Here is a 12,845-nt window from a genome sequence, read left to right as displayed (position 1 = left end):
AGCGGAGAGGGTATATCAAATTGACCACCTAGAAAAATTAGCAAAGTGGTGCATTTATTCTGTCCTTTTCACTCTTTACAGGACAGCACATCTGATGTACTAGAATGTGCCCCAGCATTCTTTGCCAGAAAATCTATGTCATGATCTTTCCAAGTGGTATTTCAAAGTAAAGTAAGTTCAAAGTAAAGTGTGAAGTTAATTAGCTGGTAATATTCTGTTTGTATAGCCTAGTGCCTTTTTAAACTGACTATAAATTAAAATGATTTTACAAAGGGAATAATTAAATAAAGGTCAAGCACTAGAAACAATCATGTGGCACATCAAAAACATTTAATATTCGATAATATCATTACTAATACTAATGCTTCCTCAGCTTCAGCCACTGTTGACGGATGTAGGGTGGCAGTTACTATATCAATGTGGGCATATATTCAGACTGAAATTTCTTCAAGTGGAGTAATAATAAACTAAAGTCTAAAGTATATTTTCATACATATCACTCAAAATAGCAGTTTATGACAAAAGTCAAAGCTGTGTTCTTTTTTTTAAGCAGCATATACAGATCATGTTATTTAGAAAGAAAAGGCATAATTCAAAAATTAAAAGGCACGATTATTAGTTTTTCCTTCTGCATAAAGAGGTTAAGGGATGAAAGACCTGTTATTCTTATAATGGTGCCACAGCTTAATCACATAAAATCACAAGCAACAGCCACAGTGTATGTCTCATCTGCTGAAGGTGCTTGTTTGTACTGTTCAATACTTCCTCCTCTCATGTCCTAGCTTCCCCTGGGACCCTGGCTCAAAGTGGAATTTAAGAGGGCACCCTGACATGAGTAACCCTGGTGGCTTCGCCAGGTTCTAGCGTGGAAATTAAGCACCGCATGAAACATCTGTCTTTGGCACAAACTCCCTGAACCACGACGTTGGAGAGGCACGAGCCAGGAGAATCGTTAAAGTAGCATGTTAGCCTCCCTATTCATAATTCATCCTTTTAAATGCCGGGCTCAAACACACTCGAGTGGAAAGCGTGGCATGGGCCACGCTGCTACAAGTAATGGGCTTGGGTTGACGGAAAGGCTGATCCACCCCGGGCCACAGGTTAAATTGCTACTAATGCAGTTACAGGTGTAAATCTAGCAGATTGAGCAGTATTTCCACCATACAGGTTTGGCCTAATGTGATCCTCAATAGAAGGATGTGGCCAAACCTACAGAGTTATTTTTGAACCTGATTCATTTTGCTATAAGATTTGAAAACCTGGATTTGGTGGTATTCCACAGTGGTACTGAAGAACAGAAGGCAAGAGTAGGTGGACAAGAATGCCACATAATCATTTGTTCATCCACAGGATGGAGAGCAGAGCAACAGTCTTGACAAATTTGCTCTCTACAGTACATTTGCAAGAATATTTTTTGTGCCATACATGTACAACATGTAAATCATAGTGACATAAAACATACAGTATCTAGGTCATGTGCATCTAAGTTCCTTGCTTTCCTTTCATGGTCTTCATTACATACATTGCATAAGAAGTAGCATCTTCAGAAAGCACTGTGAAAAAGTCACAGACCACCCTTCATTTATTTAAATTTCAGTGGCCATAAAAGTAAAGTTATTCAATTTCCAGGTGATATTTCTCAAGAAAAATTAGATATATTACAACCTACTTGCATAAAAAAGTAAAAAAAAGAAATTATGTTTTATTAAATTTTTAAAACAATATTAAAATATGGAGTGAAAATGGGACTTTAACAACCATGCAAGACCTAGTAGAGCACCCAGAGGGCCCCCCTCAGATAAATGATACCTAAAGTGAAAGCTGTAATAAAGAATGTAAAATCATATTTTGTAATTGAGGTTTCTGTGTAATTTCCTGTGAAATACTGCTGCTTTGACTGCAGATAAATTTTAAATAAATGTTGTGTGGCCTCTTTTGCATAGCACAATATTAACAATTATTATTATGGTTATGCAAAGCAGGAGTACAAAAAAGACACTAAGCAAGCAAAACAGAAATCCTATGGTATCATGTATCAGGCAGCATACAAAGAAGGTGTTGAACCCAACTAAATCAAGGCAAAAAGTTTGACTCTCACAATGAGATCAACCAGCAGCTCTGAATAATGCAGTACTGCTGTCAGCTATTATGAATGCAGAATCATTGGCTGTTAGCACACTGGTCAAAGATGGGAGAAAACAGTGAGTGACACACTATTGATCAAAGCCAACAATACAACCATTCCAACTCTGATTATCTGAAATCTCAAGGTCTATTTTTTCCTTAACACTGGACATGACCTGCATGAGGACAATCCATCAAGTTCTTAATGCAAGCCATTTTTCCCCTTCCCCCATAGAAGATTTTTTTCCCATTATGTCTGAGGCCAGAAAGGTTTTTTGAGAATGACCCATTTTAGCTTTGTGTGCTGGAAACACTACCTCTGGAAGGGAAAACTCATTTCCGCCTTCATTATGTCTACTCATTTTTTTCCATGTATGCACAGTGAGAGAGGGATGGTAGTCACAAACGGTGGGTGTTTGGGGACCAAAAACACACACACAAGGATGGGACATGTTTTTTTTGTTTTTTTTTACCTTGCGCTTCCTTGCCGAAGGTTGTCTGTATCTTGTTGTGGCTGTTGTAATTGAGGCGGACATCCTGGCCATAGTCGGGCAGGGTTTCGCGGGACGTGTAAGACTTGGGTTGGCAGCGGCCATCCTCGCTTTCATCCGACGAGCTGGTATACGACATTTCCATCTCCCGCCGTGCTTTGGACAGTGGCTGGTAGGGTTTACAGTCCATCTCTTCCATGGCTGGAAAAGCCCCACAGTGCTCATTCAGACATTGGCTCGGCTATGCTGGATACAGTGCACGCAATCTGAAACCAGAGAATCGACAGATTGAATATCGCTGTTTGCTCATTTTCAGCAATCGCATATTATCTCTCAAAAAATGGCTGCAGAGTTTGCAATGTAAACTTTCTTCCCTTCTATAATCCCTATAAACAGTGTTAAAGTAGGTGTTAGATGTTGCAGTTTGATGATAATGAAGCATGTTAATTGTTTTTCACTTGTAGATTCTTGAAACATGCTAAGAAATTCTGTGAATAGCACAAATTCTAAACTTTTAATTGATACATTTGATTTTGCAGAGATACAAGAGAAGATATTTTGATATGGTATTAAATATATTATATTTAGCCTTAAACAAAAACTGTTGTACACATGATCTTGTTTTGCAGAAATAAAACAACAGCTACACTTTCAGAGACAAACTCCACTCTTGCTTCATATCTGAAAAAATCCATAGGTGTCCATACTGTCCTTTGAGAAAACAACCTAAATTGTTGGTCTGAAAAGATGTATAGCTGTCAAAAGCCATTACTGAGAAAGACAAAAACAAAAAGGAGTCCAGATCTCAATATCACTGAATATGTTTGGGATTGTGAGAAGCAAAGATGCAAGCAACTTCTAAAACTAATCTTTAGAGGTGTAGAAAAACATTTGTACAGCTTTCTTTGAAAAACTGAAAGAATGGAAGCTGTTATAGATTGGACAGTCTAAATATTGAAAATATGGATATTATATTAAGTAATTAATCGTTTCCAACTCATAACAAATCATTTTGGTGAAAGTGAAGATTGTGAACAACCAGATCTGGTCAAACAAATTACAAAATACATTTTAAATCTTTGCACAGGTTGGTAGGAATTTTGCAGCATCAACCACCCTGTGAGACAAATGTCCATAACATCAAATGTGCATAATATCTTATGTATAACAGTAAACATCACAGAATAATTTTGTTTAGAATTGTTTTATAGAGTTCTGGCTTGGAGCTGGTTAAGTTGTGGGAACTTGTCAGGCATCAGCAAGATAAGCTGTTAAAGCTTTGCACAATAAACTGATGTGCATTGACAAGCATGGTCTCTGCGGGCATCCAGGTAAGCAAACATCCAGAGAACCTTAGAGGTGTACATTATAGAACACAGCTGCCAATAGTTAAAACATATGAAAGAGCAGACACATCTCAGCTGGAGTTGGAGAGGTCACCAGAACCAACCAAATAAATGGCAAGGAAAAGGGAGGAACATATAGTGTGCTTGAAATGCCAAAGCCAAACTTAGATGAAGTGAGACAGAAAGGAATCTGACATGAATTCTTAGAATGACCATGTTCCATTTTCATTATAAAGGTCAACTAATGTATGTATCCCTGTAGCAGACCACTCTAGGTTCTGCAATAGCTGACCCTGTCTCAACAGTAGGGCAGGACTGTGGTATATGGCACAGGTTCTCATTTCTAATCTCAGTAGGGAGCCCATATATTGCACATATTTGTGTTTTCCGTGCTCCAGCACACCTGACTGTTTGTTCCCAAGGCCAACATGGCTTGATTTAGGTGTACTGAAAAGAAATAAGAATATGCAAGGCATAAGGACTTCAATTCAAACTTGCTACCATATGGGAGAAACTGAACTGCACAGAGAGGTTAGTATATTCTGATTAATCATGAACTGAATTAATTTCATAATCATGATTAATTATGCTTTAAGAATTTAAACATGCTTAACCTTAATTAAAGATGTTTCCTTTTAACAGCACCAAGATTGTGCATGTATTTTAATTAGCTATCAAAGCTTAAAAAAAAAAATTCATCTCAGGACATTCCGCAAGGAACTGACCAGTATATCCATATATAACACAGCTCACGGCTTTCATCCCACAGTAATGATTCTGGAAGAGAAAAGCAGCACATGTCTTGTTTATTCATTTAATTGGCTCGCCAACAATATTCAGATTTTTCTTTCCTTGTGAAGAAATCGGTTGAAAGTAAAAGGACAGATGCAGGATGTTGCAGCTCTGTCTCGTCCAAGATGAAAGTGAGGCTCAAAAAGCAGGCTACGTTTCAGTGTAACAGAAAATAGTCCCATAAATTCAAGGAGAGCTGAACATCTTCCCACAGTCCATGTAAACAGTCTAGCCTTGGTTTTTATCAACAGACCTATCTTGGAGCCTCTGCCAAAGCCTTTGTGTAAAACTAAATTGATAAAGACTCTATAAAGTCATTTTAGATGTAAAAGAATGTGTTTAGCACTGAATATAACTGATATGAGTTTACTTTGACACCCCTAATATTTCTTGTAATTCCACCAAACAATGACAACATTACAGTATTACTATATTACTATGTTTGAAATAGTACAAATAGCACTGTATCTCAAAATTCAGCTTCATACAATCTTTATAGTATAGAGTTTATTCCATATTCTCATTAGAATATATTTCGGAAGGTGATTAATTTTACAGGCTTTTTACATACTCATACATCCCATTTGCTAAAGTTAGCCAACTTGGTAGACTGCAGTGGTGGATGAAGTACACAAACCATGTACTTGAGTAGATACCCAAGGTAAAACATTACTCCAATAAAAGTAGCAGTTCCTCCCTTTTGACCTCCACTTAAGTACAAAAGTATTTGCCTTCAAATGTACTTAAGTATCAAAAGTACAAGTCCTAAAAGATTAAGTATGACTCAAGTGTTCTATTACTATTTTTGTAACAAGACTCTTCATTGCTTCATTAACTCATTTTAGGTGAAAATACTCTAGTGTCACTCTTGATACACTAATATTTTAATAGAATTAGTCACTAATTAGTCTGACACTGTCTATTAAAATTATCATAAGCACAAAACATTGAAGGCAAACAATTTCCATTAAGTAGAACCAAATGGCCATGAAATAACCATCTGAAAACATGCAGTTTCAGTTTGATTTATTTGCAACTTAGTTACAAGTTTAAATTTAATAAAAACGTGCTTTAAGCTCAGGTTCACAAATGAGTTTTCCTTTACTTTATTGCATCTGTAGGTCTCTGTTCATAAACATAAACTTACTATAAACAAATTTACTATAAAATGAAATAGTGTGTGTACAAATTTAGAAAAAAAAGACAGATGCCAGTTACAATTGCATATGTGTACATATTTCTGTACTGTGGTCTATTTACACAAAGTTAGGTCAGTTCCATCATTTATGTTGGACACTCCCAAAATGCTGCACTCCTGCACTGATTTTGAACCATATGCTTGCACTGGGTCAGTATGTCCAACAGGTCAAAACAAGCTCAAAACAAAGTGCATGCTGTGCCCTGATTGATGTTCTTGCTTCATGCTTCCTTTGTTTTGACATGTTATGTTTTTATGCACACATAAGCCAAAAGTAAGAACAGATTTCCCATGATGTAGTGGAGTAAAATGTAATATATTTGACTTTGAAATGTAGTGGAGTGAAAGTAAAAAGTCACCAAAAAAGGAAATACTTCAGTAAAGTAAAGATACACAAAAAACTACTTAAGTACAGCTACAAATGAAATTTATTTAGTTACTGTCCATCACTGGTAGCCAGCTAGCTAAATTATAATCTCTACAAAAAACAGAGAGCTAACTGTCTAAAAGCTGTGATCAAGAAACATGGAATTTGATCAGTTAATATTGCCATCTTTAAAGGTTATTAGTTTGGTAGGAAGTAAAACACTGTAAACTAATCTAACTGGTCTTAGTTAGCCACCTAGCTACAGTTTAATTGGCTAAATTAGGGGAGAATGTGGCACACATTTAGCTTTTTGTAAAAACATTTGTTGTAATAATCATGTTTTATACAAGCAACTTATACATCTCTGCTACAAACACTTTGTTTCTAGCACCTACCCTTCATGTACAATTCTACTGAAAATGAAATGTAGTGCATCATTACAATTTACCCCATGGGTGAGGTTGACAGTAACAGACAGAGGGTTAGTTGTAATACTTGCTAGAAATATCTGACGAAATTGTGAAAACAAAGTTAAACTATAAGAATGACAGAGAGCTTGATTGACAGATACACACAAATTACATATGAAAGCTGATATGAGAATGTGTCAAACACTGACAGCTTTATTTTTGTCCAGTGACGGACAGCAAATCAAAAACATCACACTTCAGTAAAATATGTAACACTGTTTCTGAATAACTACAGCTTTACCAACTGTTGACTTTCAATTTCAAATGTGAGTAAACATATGCAACAAAATTTACTCTATTTGTCTTAGTTTAGTAAAACTGGCTTAGTTGTAACGCTATTGGCACAGATTTCTTTAAAAGCTGAAGAATAACTCTGACGTTTTGGAGGAGATCGTGGCTAGGAAATGTGGTCAGAAATGTGGTCAGAACCATGCACTGCATATTTAACAACATAAAAAATTATAAAAAGCCACTTTAGAGTTTTTTCCCCAAGCTCTCCTACCTGCAAACTACAAAGCAGCAAGCTAGCTATCTGTCAAGTAAATTAGCTAGTTAACTAAAAACAGGAATAATCTGACAAATTACCATCTTATGTTATGCTGAACTTTGATTACCATTGAATGCCGCTCATTCATAAATTCAAAAACTACATTTGAAACCTTTGATTTCAGTAGAGCTGTAAGGGTAACTACAGTGAGACAGTCACTGTGAAGCAGAGGTAGAACTAACACAGAGAAAGGGACATAAACAAAACCACTATCACAGCTACAGAGAGATTTCTATTGTACTGCAGTAAATATAAAATAATTCAGGCTGCTTTTCCTTCATAAACAATATAGCACAATACATTTTCTATCATCTAACTTCTTTTTCATTCACATGTAGTGCACATTCTAAAATAAATGTATAGTAACACACACTAATGTAGTACAGTATATTTAAACTTTGAAATGAACCTGTTCGGTTCCTTATTTCCTGATACTCTTTCTCATCTATGTATATTGTCATTAACATGCTCATGATACCAACATGACTGAAAAAAATTCTTTCAAATATTTGAAAATAAAAGCAGTATAATGTACTCGATTGAATTACACTAAAACAACAGCTTCTGTCTTTAGCTAAATTCCATGTATTTTACATATTTTTTATCTGGTGAAGTTCCCATTGAAGTCTGGGTTTATTCACCTCATACTTTCTGTGGTTGGTCTATTCCAGAAAAGACTCATTTCAAATATCTGAGGATTTTTATGTTCAGCGCTCAAAAAATATGACTTGGCTAAGATATGAAAATCACTGCATAGTTTTATTATTTTGAAAGTGAAATGTTGGATCCTCAGTATCTCTAAACTGCACTGAAGCTAAGCCCAAGATGTGCATTGCAAATAAATTAATTTAATAAAACAGATCAATCCAACATTCCTATTTCCTTAAAAAAGATGCTACACTGTTCATCCAAATTTAAGTGAATTTTGCTAACTGCAAGTCTGAAATCAGAGACTGGTTATTAATGCTACAATCATTAGCATATACCATGCGCACACACTTGAACTGATATCTGACATCTTTTTGTCTGGTATCTTTTGAACTGACATCTTTAACACCATGTGCAGAGGACCTAACTGATGCTGCATTAGGAGAGCTCAGTTCAGCTCAGGAGATCTCATCAGTGTTGGTATATTGTGTGCAGCAGGAGGTTTTGTTTTTCTCTTTGTTTAATGCCTCAACTACACTTCATTTTCTGACAGTGGACCCCATGTAGTGCATCCATGCGTGTCTTGATAGGCTGCTGAGACCTGACTGATTCAATAAAGCTTTGCTTGTGATTTAGTATGATATGAGTGCCTCTGTATGATTTGTGCACCTCTGTGGAATTCCACTTGTAAACATGTCCTCATTCATATCGTAATTACAATATCATGTGCTAGCTCACTACAGTTAGAACTTTTGCAGATGTGTTCTACATGATACACAGGTATGCTCTGTAAGCCCACTTAAAAATGCTCAATGTGTGTTTACATGCACACCAATAAAATACCCATATGAAAAACAATAGTTTTTTTTTTATATTTGAAATACATTTTAAATACATATCAATCTATACTGAAATACATTCCAGACACTGACATTCAGAATTCATTGTCATATTATGCAATTATATCACTGCTGTCAGAAGAAACCCTCTATCTCCATTTTTGCCGGTTTTCAGTTTTTGACGCATTTCGGAAATACTTCTTGTCCTTTACATTGTGTGTAAGTTTCATGATAAATGGACTGAAATAAATGACCTGAAAGGACTGGTTCCATTGACTTACACTAAAAGTAAAGAAGGTTTTTTCCTTCACCTGTAAAGTGGTATATGTATGTATAATAAATAATAATAAATAATATTAATGTATGTACTAATAAATGTATAATAAATGTATGTACATGTTTTTATCAAAAACTTTTGAAAATGTATGAAAATAGACAAAATATCTGTCTAATGCACTTTACTGTTTGGAATACCCTTTGTAATACATTTGTATTAAACCTTTATTATGGCCAAAGAAAGTGTGGTAGGTATTGCTACACTGTGAAAATGCTGTTGATGGTTTGATATCTCGTTTATTATACTATCATACATTTTGTGTGTTATTACATATGTACAATGGTTAATGCAGTATAAAGTATAGTGCAAAACATAGTCAGTATGTATAGTCACAAAAGTCAGCATCTCTCATTCAGTTTATGTATATTAGTTATCGAGGTAACCTTTGTTAAAGCTACATGAAATTAAAAAAAATATAATAACATAAAGACATGAATGGATTTTAAAAGTATATTTTAAAACATACTTTTGACCATTTTCATACAATGCAAAAAATACAATGAAATCAATACATTTAGATAACTTTTTTTGACATGTTGTTGATCATTATTAGATTTCAGCAGTTATCTGATTATTCAAGTGGTCATATAAATAGTGCACACATATCCTTACTCTAATTTCTTTCATTTTTAATGTGTGAAAACAGAGCACTGTCCCAGAGACAGCAAGCAGCATTTACCCCAGCACCCACAAGAAGCCAACAAAGCACTTTTGGAGTGATATTTTCCAATAGAACAACATGTTTTAAAATGTGTTCATCAGATTATTAAGTGCATGTAAAGGCACTCAATGATACTTATAGTTGTACATAATTTTTTTTTACATAACATGGAAATAAAACTCAATCCTCATCAACCTCAAAGCAAAACCTTAATGTGTTCTGCAAATGAGACCCTGGCTAAACCCTGCCCTATATATCAACTGTTCAAACATAACTTAGTGCCAGGCACCTCTGCCAGGATTTCAGAATATTGTAATATGTCAAGCTTGTATGTGGGAAGTACCTGATTTTCCAAGCGTTTTCCAAAAGTAAAGACACAAAAGAAAAGTTGTATGAACACAAGGAACGAATAACACATGTGATCTGTAGTAATTGTGGCAGACCACATCACCAATTAAATTAATCAAAAATCATACAGAATGCTGTTTCAAGGAATGTTGTTAAATTAGCTAATTAACCTATCTAACAAAGTCAGATTTAATATCATGGATTGACAACAATGTGAGCTGAGTGCAAGTGAAATGGAGAACAATGACAGCCCCAGCTGGTTTCCTAGCCAGCACAGCTAACATTGGCAATTTTTGATATAATCCAGAGTGGCATACACACTAGATCTTACTCATTAAATACATAAAATGCATAAAACATGTACTAAGATTGCAGTATGGATACAGTGATGCTCTTTTATTTCCATGTCAGCTACATGGATGGCTATATGATCAGGCTGATATTTTTGACTATACTCTGTTGGCCATGCCATTTTTATTCTATGATGCTGCCAGGAGATCAAATCTTATGTATGTAAGGAGGAATGCTTCTTCAAATGCAAACTGGAGAGCACTTTTTACTATCGAACGTTTATCACAAATAGCAACCAAGCATGACCAGGCTTAGCAAAGTGTTACTTCCTGTTAGAGAGACATGAAATGAAAAATATTCAGGATTATTTTTGCATTGAAATTGTGCCATAAATGTTATGTATAAATGTTTATAGATAGAAGATATTTATGTAGGTAACAAAATGTCTGCTAGTTTGGTTAGACATGTCACCACAGTGACGTGTTTGTGTGTTCAAATATTACAAATCTTTAACACTTCAGCCAATATCTGCCTAACTAAACTTCGATCAACTAGTCAGACCACATACTGTTTATTTGACCATGTCTTTGTTAGCCCAGATTGTTGTTGTTTGTTGTTGGCCCATCCCAAACGAGCTACATGAGTCCCCCCTCCCATCAACCCAGCACCAATGTCTAACCAAAGTCTACATCAGTGCACTTCATACTTTACTACTCCACTGGTTTACATGCACACAACAGCTCTTCACAAGCCTTAGTCAAAGAAACAGGACCAAACCAAGATGTTTACATGAGTTGTATAAAATGCCAGTCCATTTATAGTCCTGTTAAACTCCCATTAGCATAGACTGACTTGCACATCTTAGTTTTCTATCCTTTACCATCATTTGAAAATATCAGCAGTCTTTTTTCCTTCCATATAAATATCCCATAATGTCTATTTCTGACAAATGCCTGAAGGCCGTTTTTTTCTCCTCCTTAAACAGCAAGGCCATTTGCTTTCTCACTCATGTTTTAGTGCCACAAAGCTGTCATCACATGTGCTATACTGCAAGAAGACCACAAACTGGTGAAAAAATGTGTCACAGCAGCGACATGTGTTTATGTGTTCAAATATTACAAATCTTTAACACTTCAGCCAACATCTGCCTAACTAAACTTCATTCAACTAGTAAGGCCACGTACTGTTTATTTGACCATGTCTTTGTTAGCCCAGTTTGTTGTTGTTTGTTGTTGGCCCAACCCGAAGGAGCTACATGAGTTCCCCGTCCCATCGGTGGTGTAGTAGGGGTTCGGTGCTTTGTGGATCAGGCAGCATTCGCAGGCGTGGGCCTTGGCGTTCTGATCCTTGGTTGCTGAAACTGGCTTTTGGAACTTGGAATGTTACCTCACTGGCGGGGAAGGAGCCTGAGTTGGTGCGCGAGGTTGAGAGATACCAGCTAGATACAGTCGGGCTCACCACAACACACAGCTTGGGGTCTGGGTCCAATCTCCTTGAGAGGGGCTGGACTTTTCTGGAGTTGCCCATGGTGAGAGGCGGCGGGCAGATATGGGCTTTCTCATAGCCCCTCGACTCGGCGCCTGTATGTTGGGGTTTTCTCAGGTGGACGAGAGGGTAGCTTCCCTACGTCTTCGGGTTGGGGAACGGGTCCTGACTGTTGTCTGTGCTTATGCACTGAACAGCACTTCAGAGTACCCAGCCTTCTTAGAGTCCTTGGGAAGGGTGCTCGATAGTGCTCCTCCTGGAGACTCTATTGTCCTACTGGGGGACTTCAATGCTCACGTGGGCAATGACAGTGAGACCTGGATGGGTGTGATTGGGAGGAATGGCCTCTCTGATCTGAACACGAGTGGTGAAGAGTTTTTGGACTTCTGTTGATGTTTGAACACAAGGATGTCCATAAGTGCACATGGCACCAGCACACCCTAGGCCGCAGTTCAATGATTGTAGTCGTGTCATCGGACTTGCGGCCATGTGTTTTGGACACTCGGGTAAAGAGAGGAGCTGAGCTGTCAACTGATCAACACCTGGTGGTGAGTTGGATCAGGTGGTGGGGGAAGATGCCGGTCAGACCAGGCAAACCCAAACGTATAGTGAGGGTCTGCTGGGAACGTCTGGCACAAGAACCTGTCAGACTGATCTTCAACTCACACCTCTGTCAGAACTTTGACAGATATCGGGGGAGGTGAGGAACATTGACAGTTGAGAGACACCGTCAAGCTGAAGAAGGAGTCCTACAGGTCATGGTTGGCCTGTGGGACACCAGAGGCAGCTGGCAGCTATCGACAGGCCAAGCGATCTGTGCCTTCAGTCGTCGCCAAGGCAAAAACCAAGGTGTGGGAGGAGTTTCGTGAGGCCTTGGAAAGTGACTTTAAGTCGGCTCCGA

The 12,845-nt window shown here is 37.1% G+C and overlaps 1 protein-coding gene across 1 annotated transcript in view; it reads right to left on the bottom strand.

The window, feature by feature from the left end:
- LOC108430898 (teneurin-1) overlaps positions 1-12,845 on the bottom strand; it is a 283,207-nt gene that overhangs the window by 236,456 nt on the left and 33,906 nt on the right. The window contains exon 2 of the mRNA XM_017703711.2: positions 2,598-2,881. Coding sequence (XP_017559200.1) covers positions 2,598-2,814 — 217 coding nt within the window. The 5' untranslated portion in view covers positions 2,815-2,881. The remainder of the gene's footprint in view (positions 1-2,597; positions 2,882-12,845) is intronic.

This window comes from Pygocentrus nattereri, chromosome 8, assembly GCF_015220715.1.
Source record: "Pygocentrus nattereri isolate fPygNat1 chromosome 8, fPygNat1.pri, whole genome shotgun sequence".
NCBI classification, from domain to species: Eukaryota; Metazoa; Chordata; class Actinopteri; order Characiformes; family Serrasalmidae; genus Pygocentrus; species Pygocentrus nattereri.
This window is presented reverse-complemented; position numbering and strand designations above follow the sequence as displayed.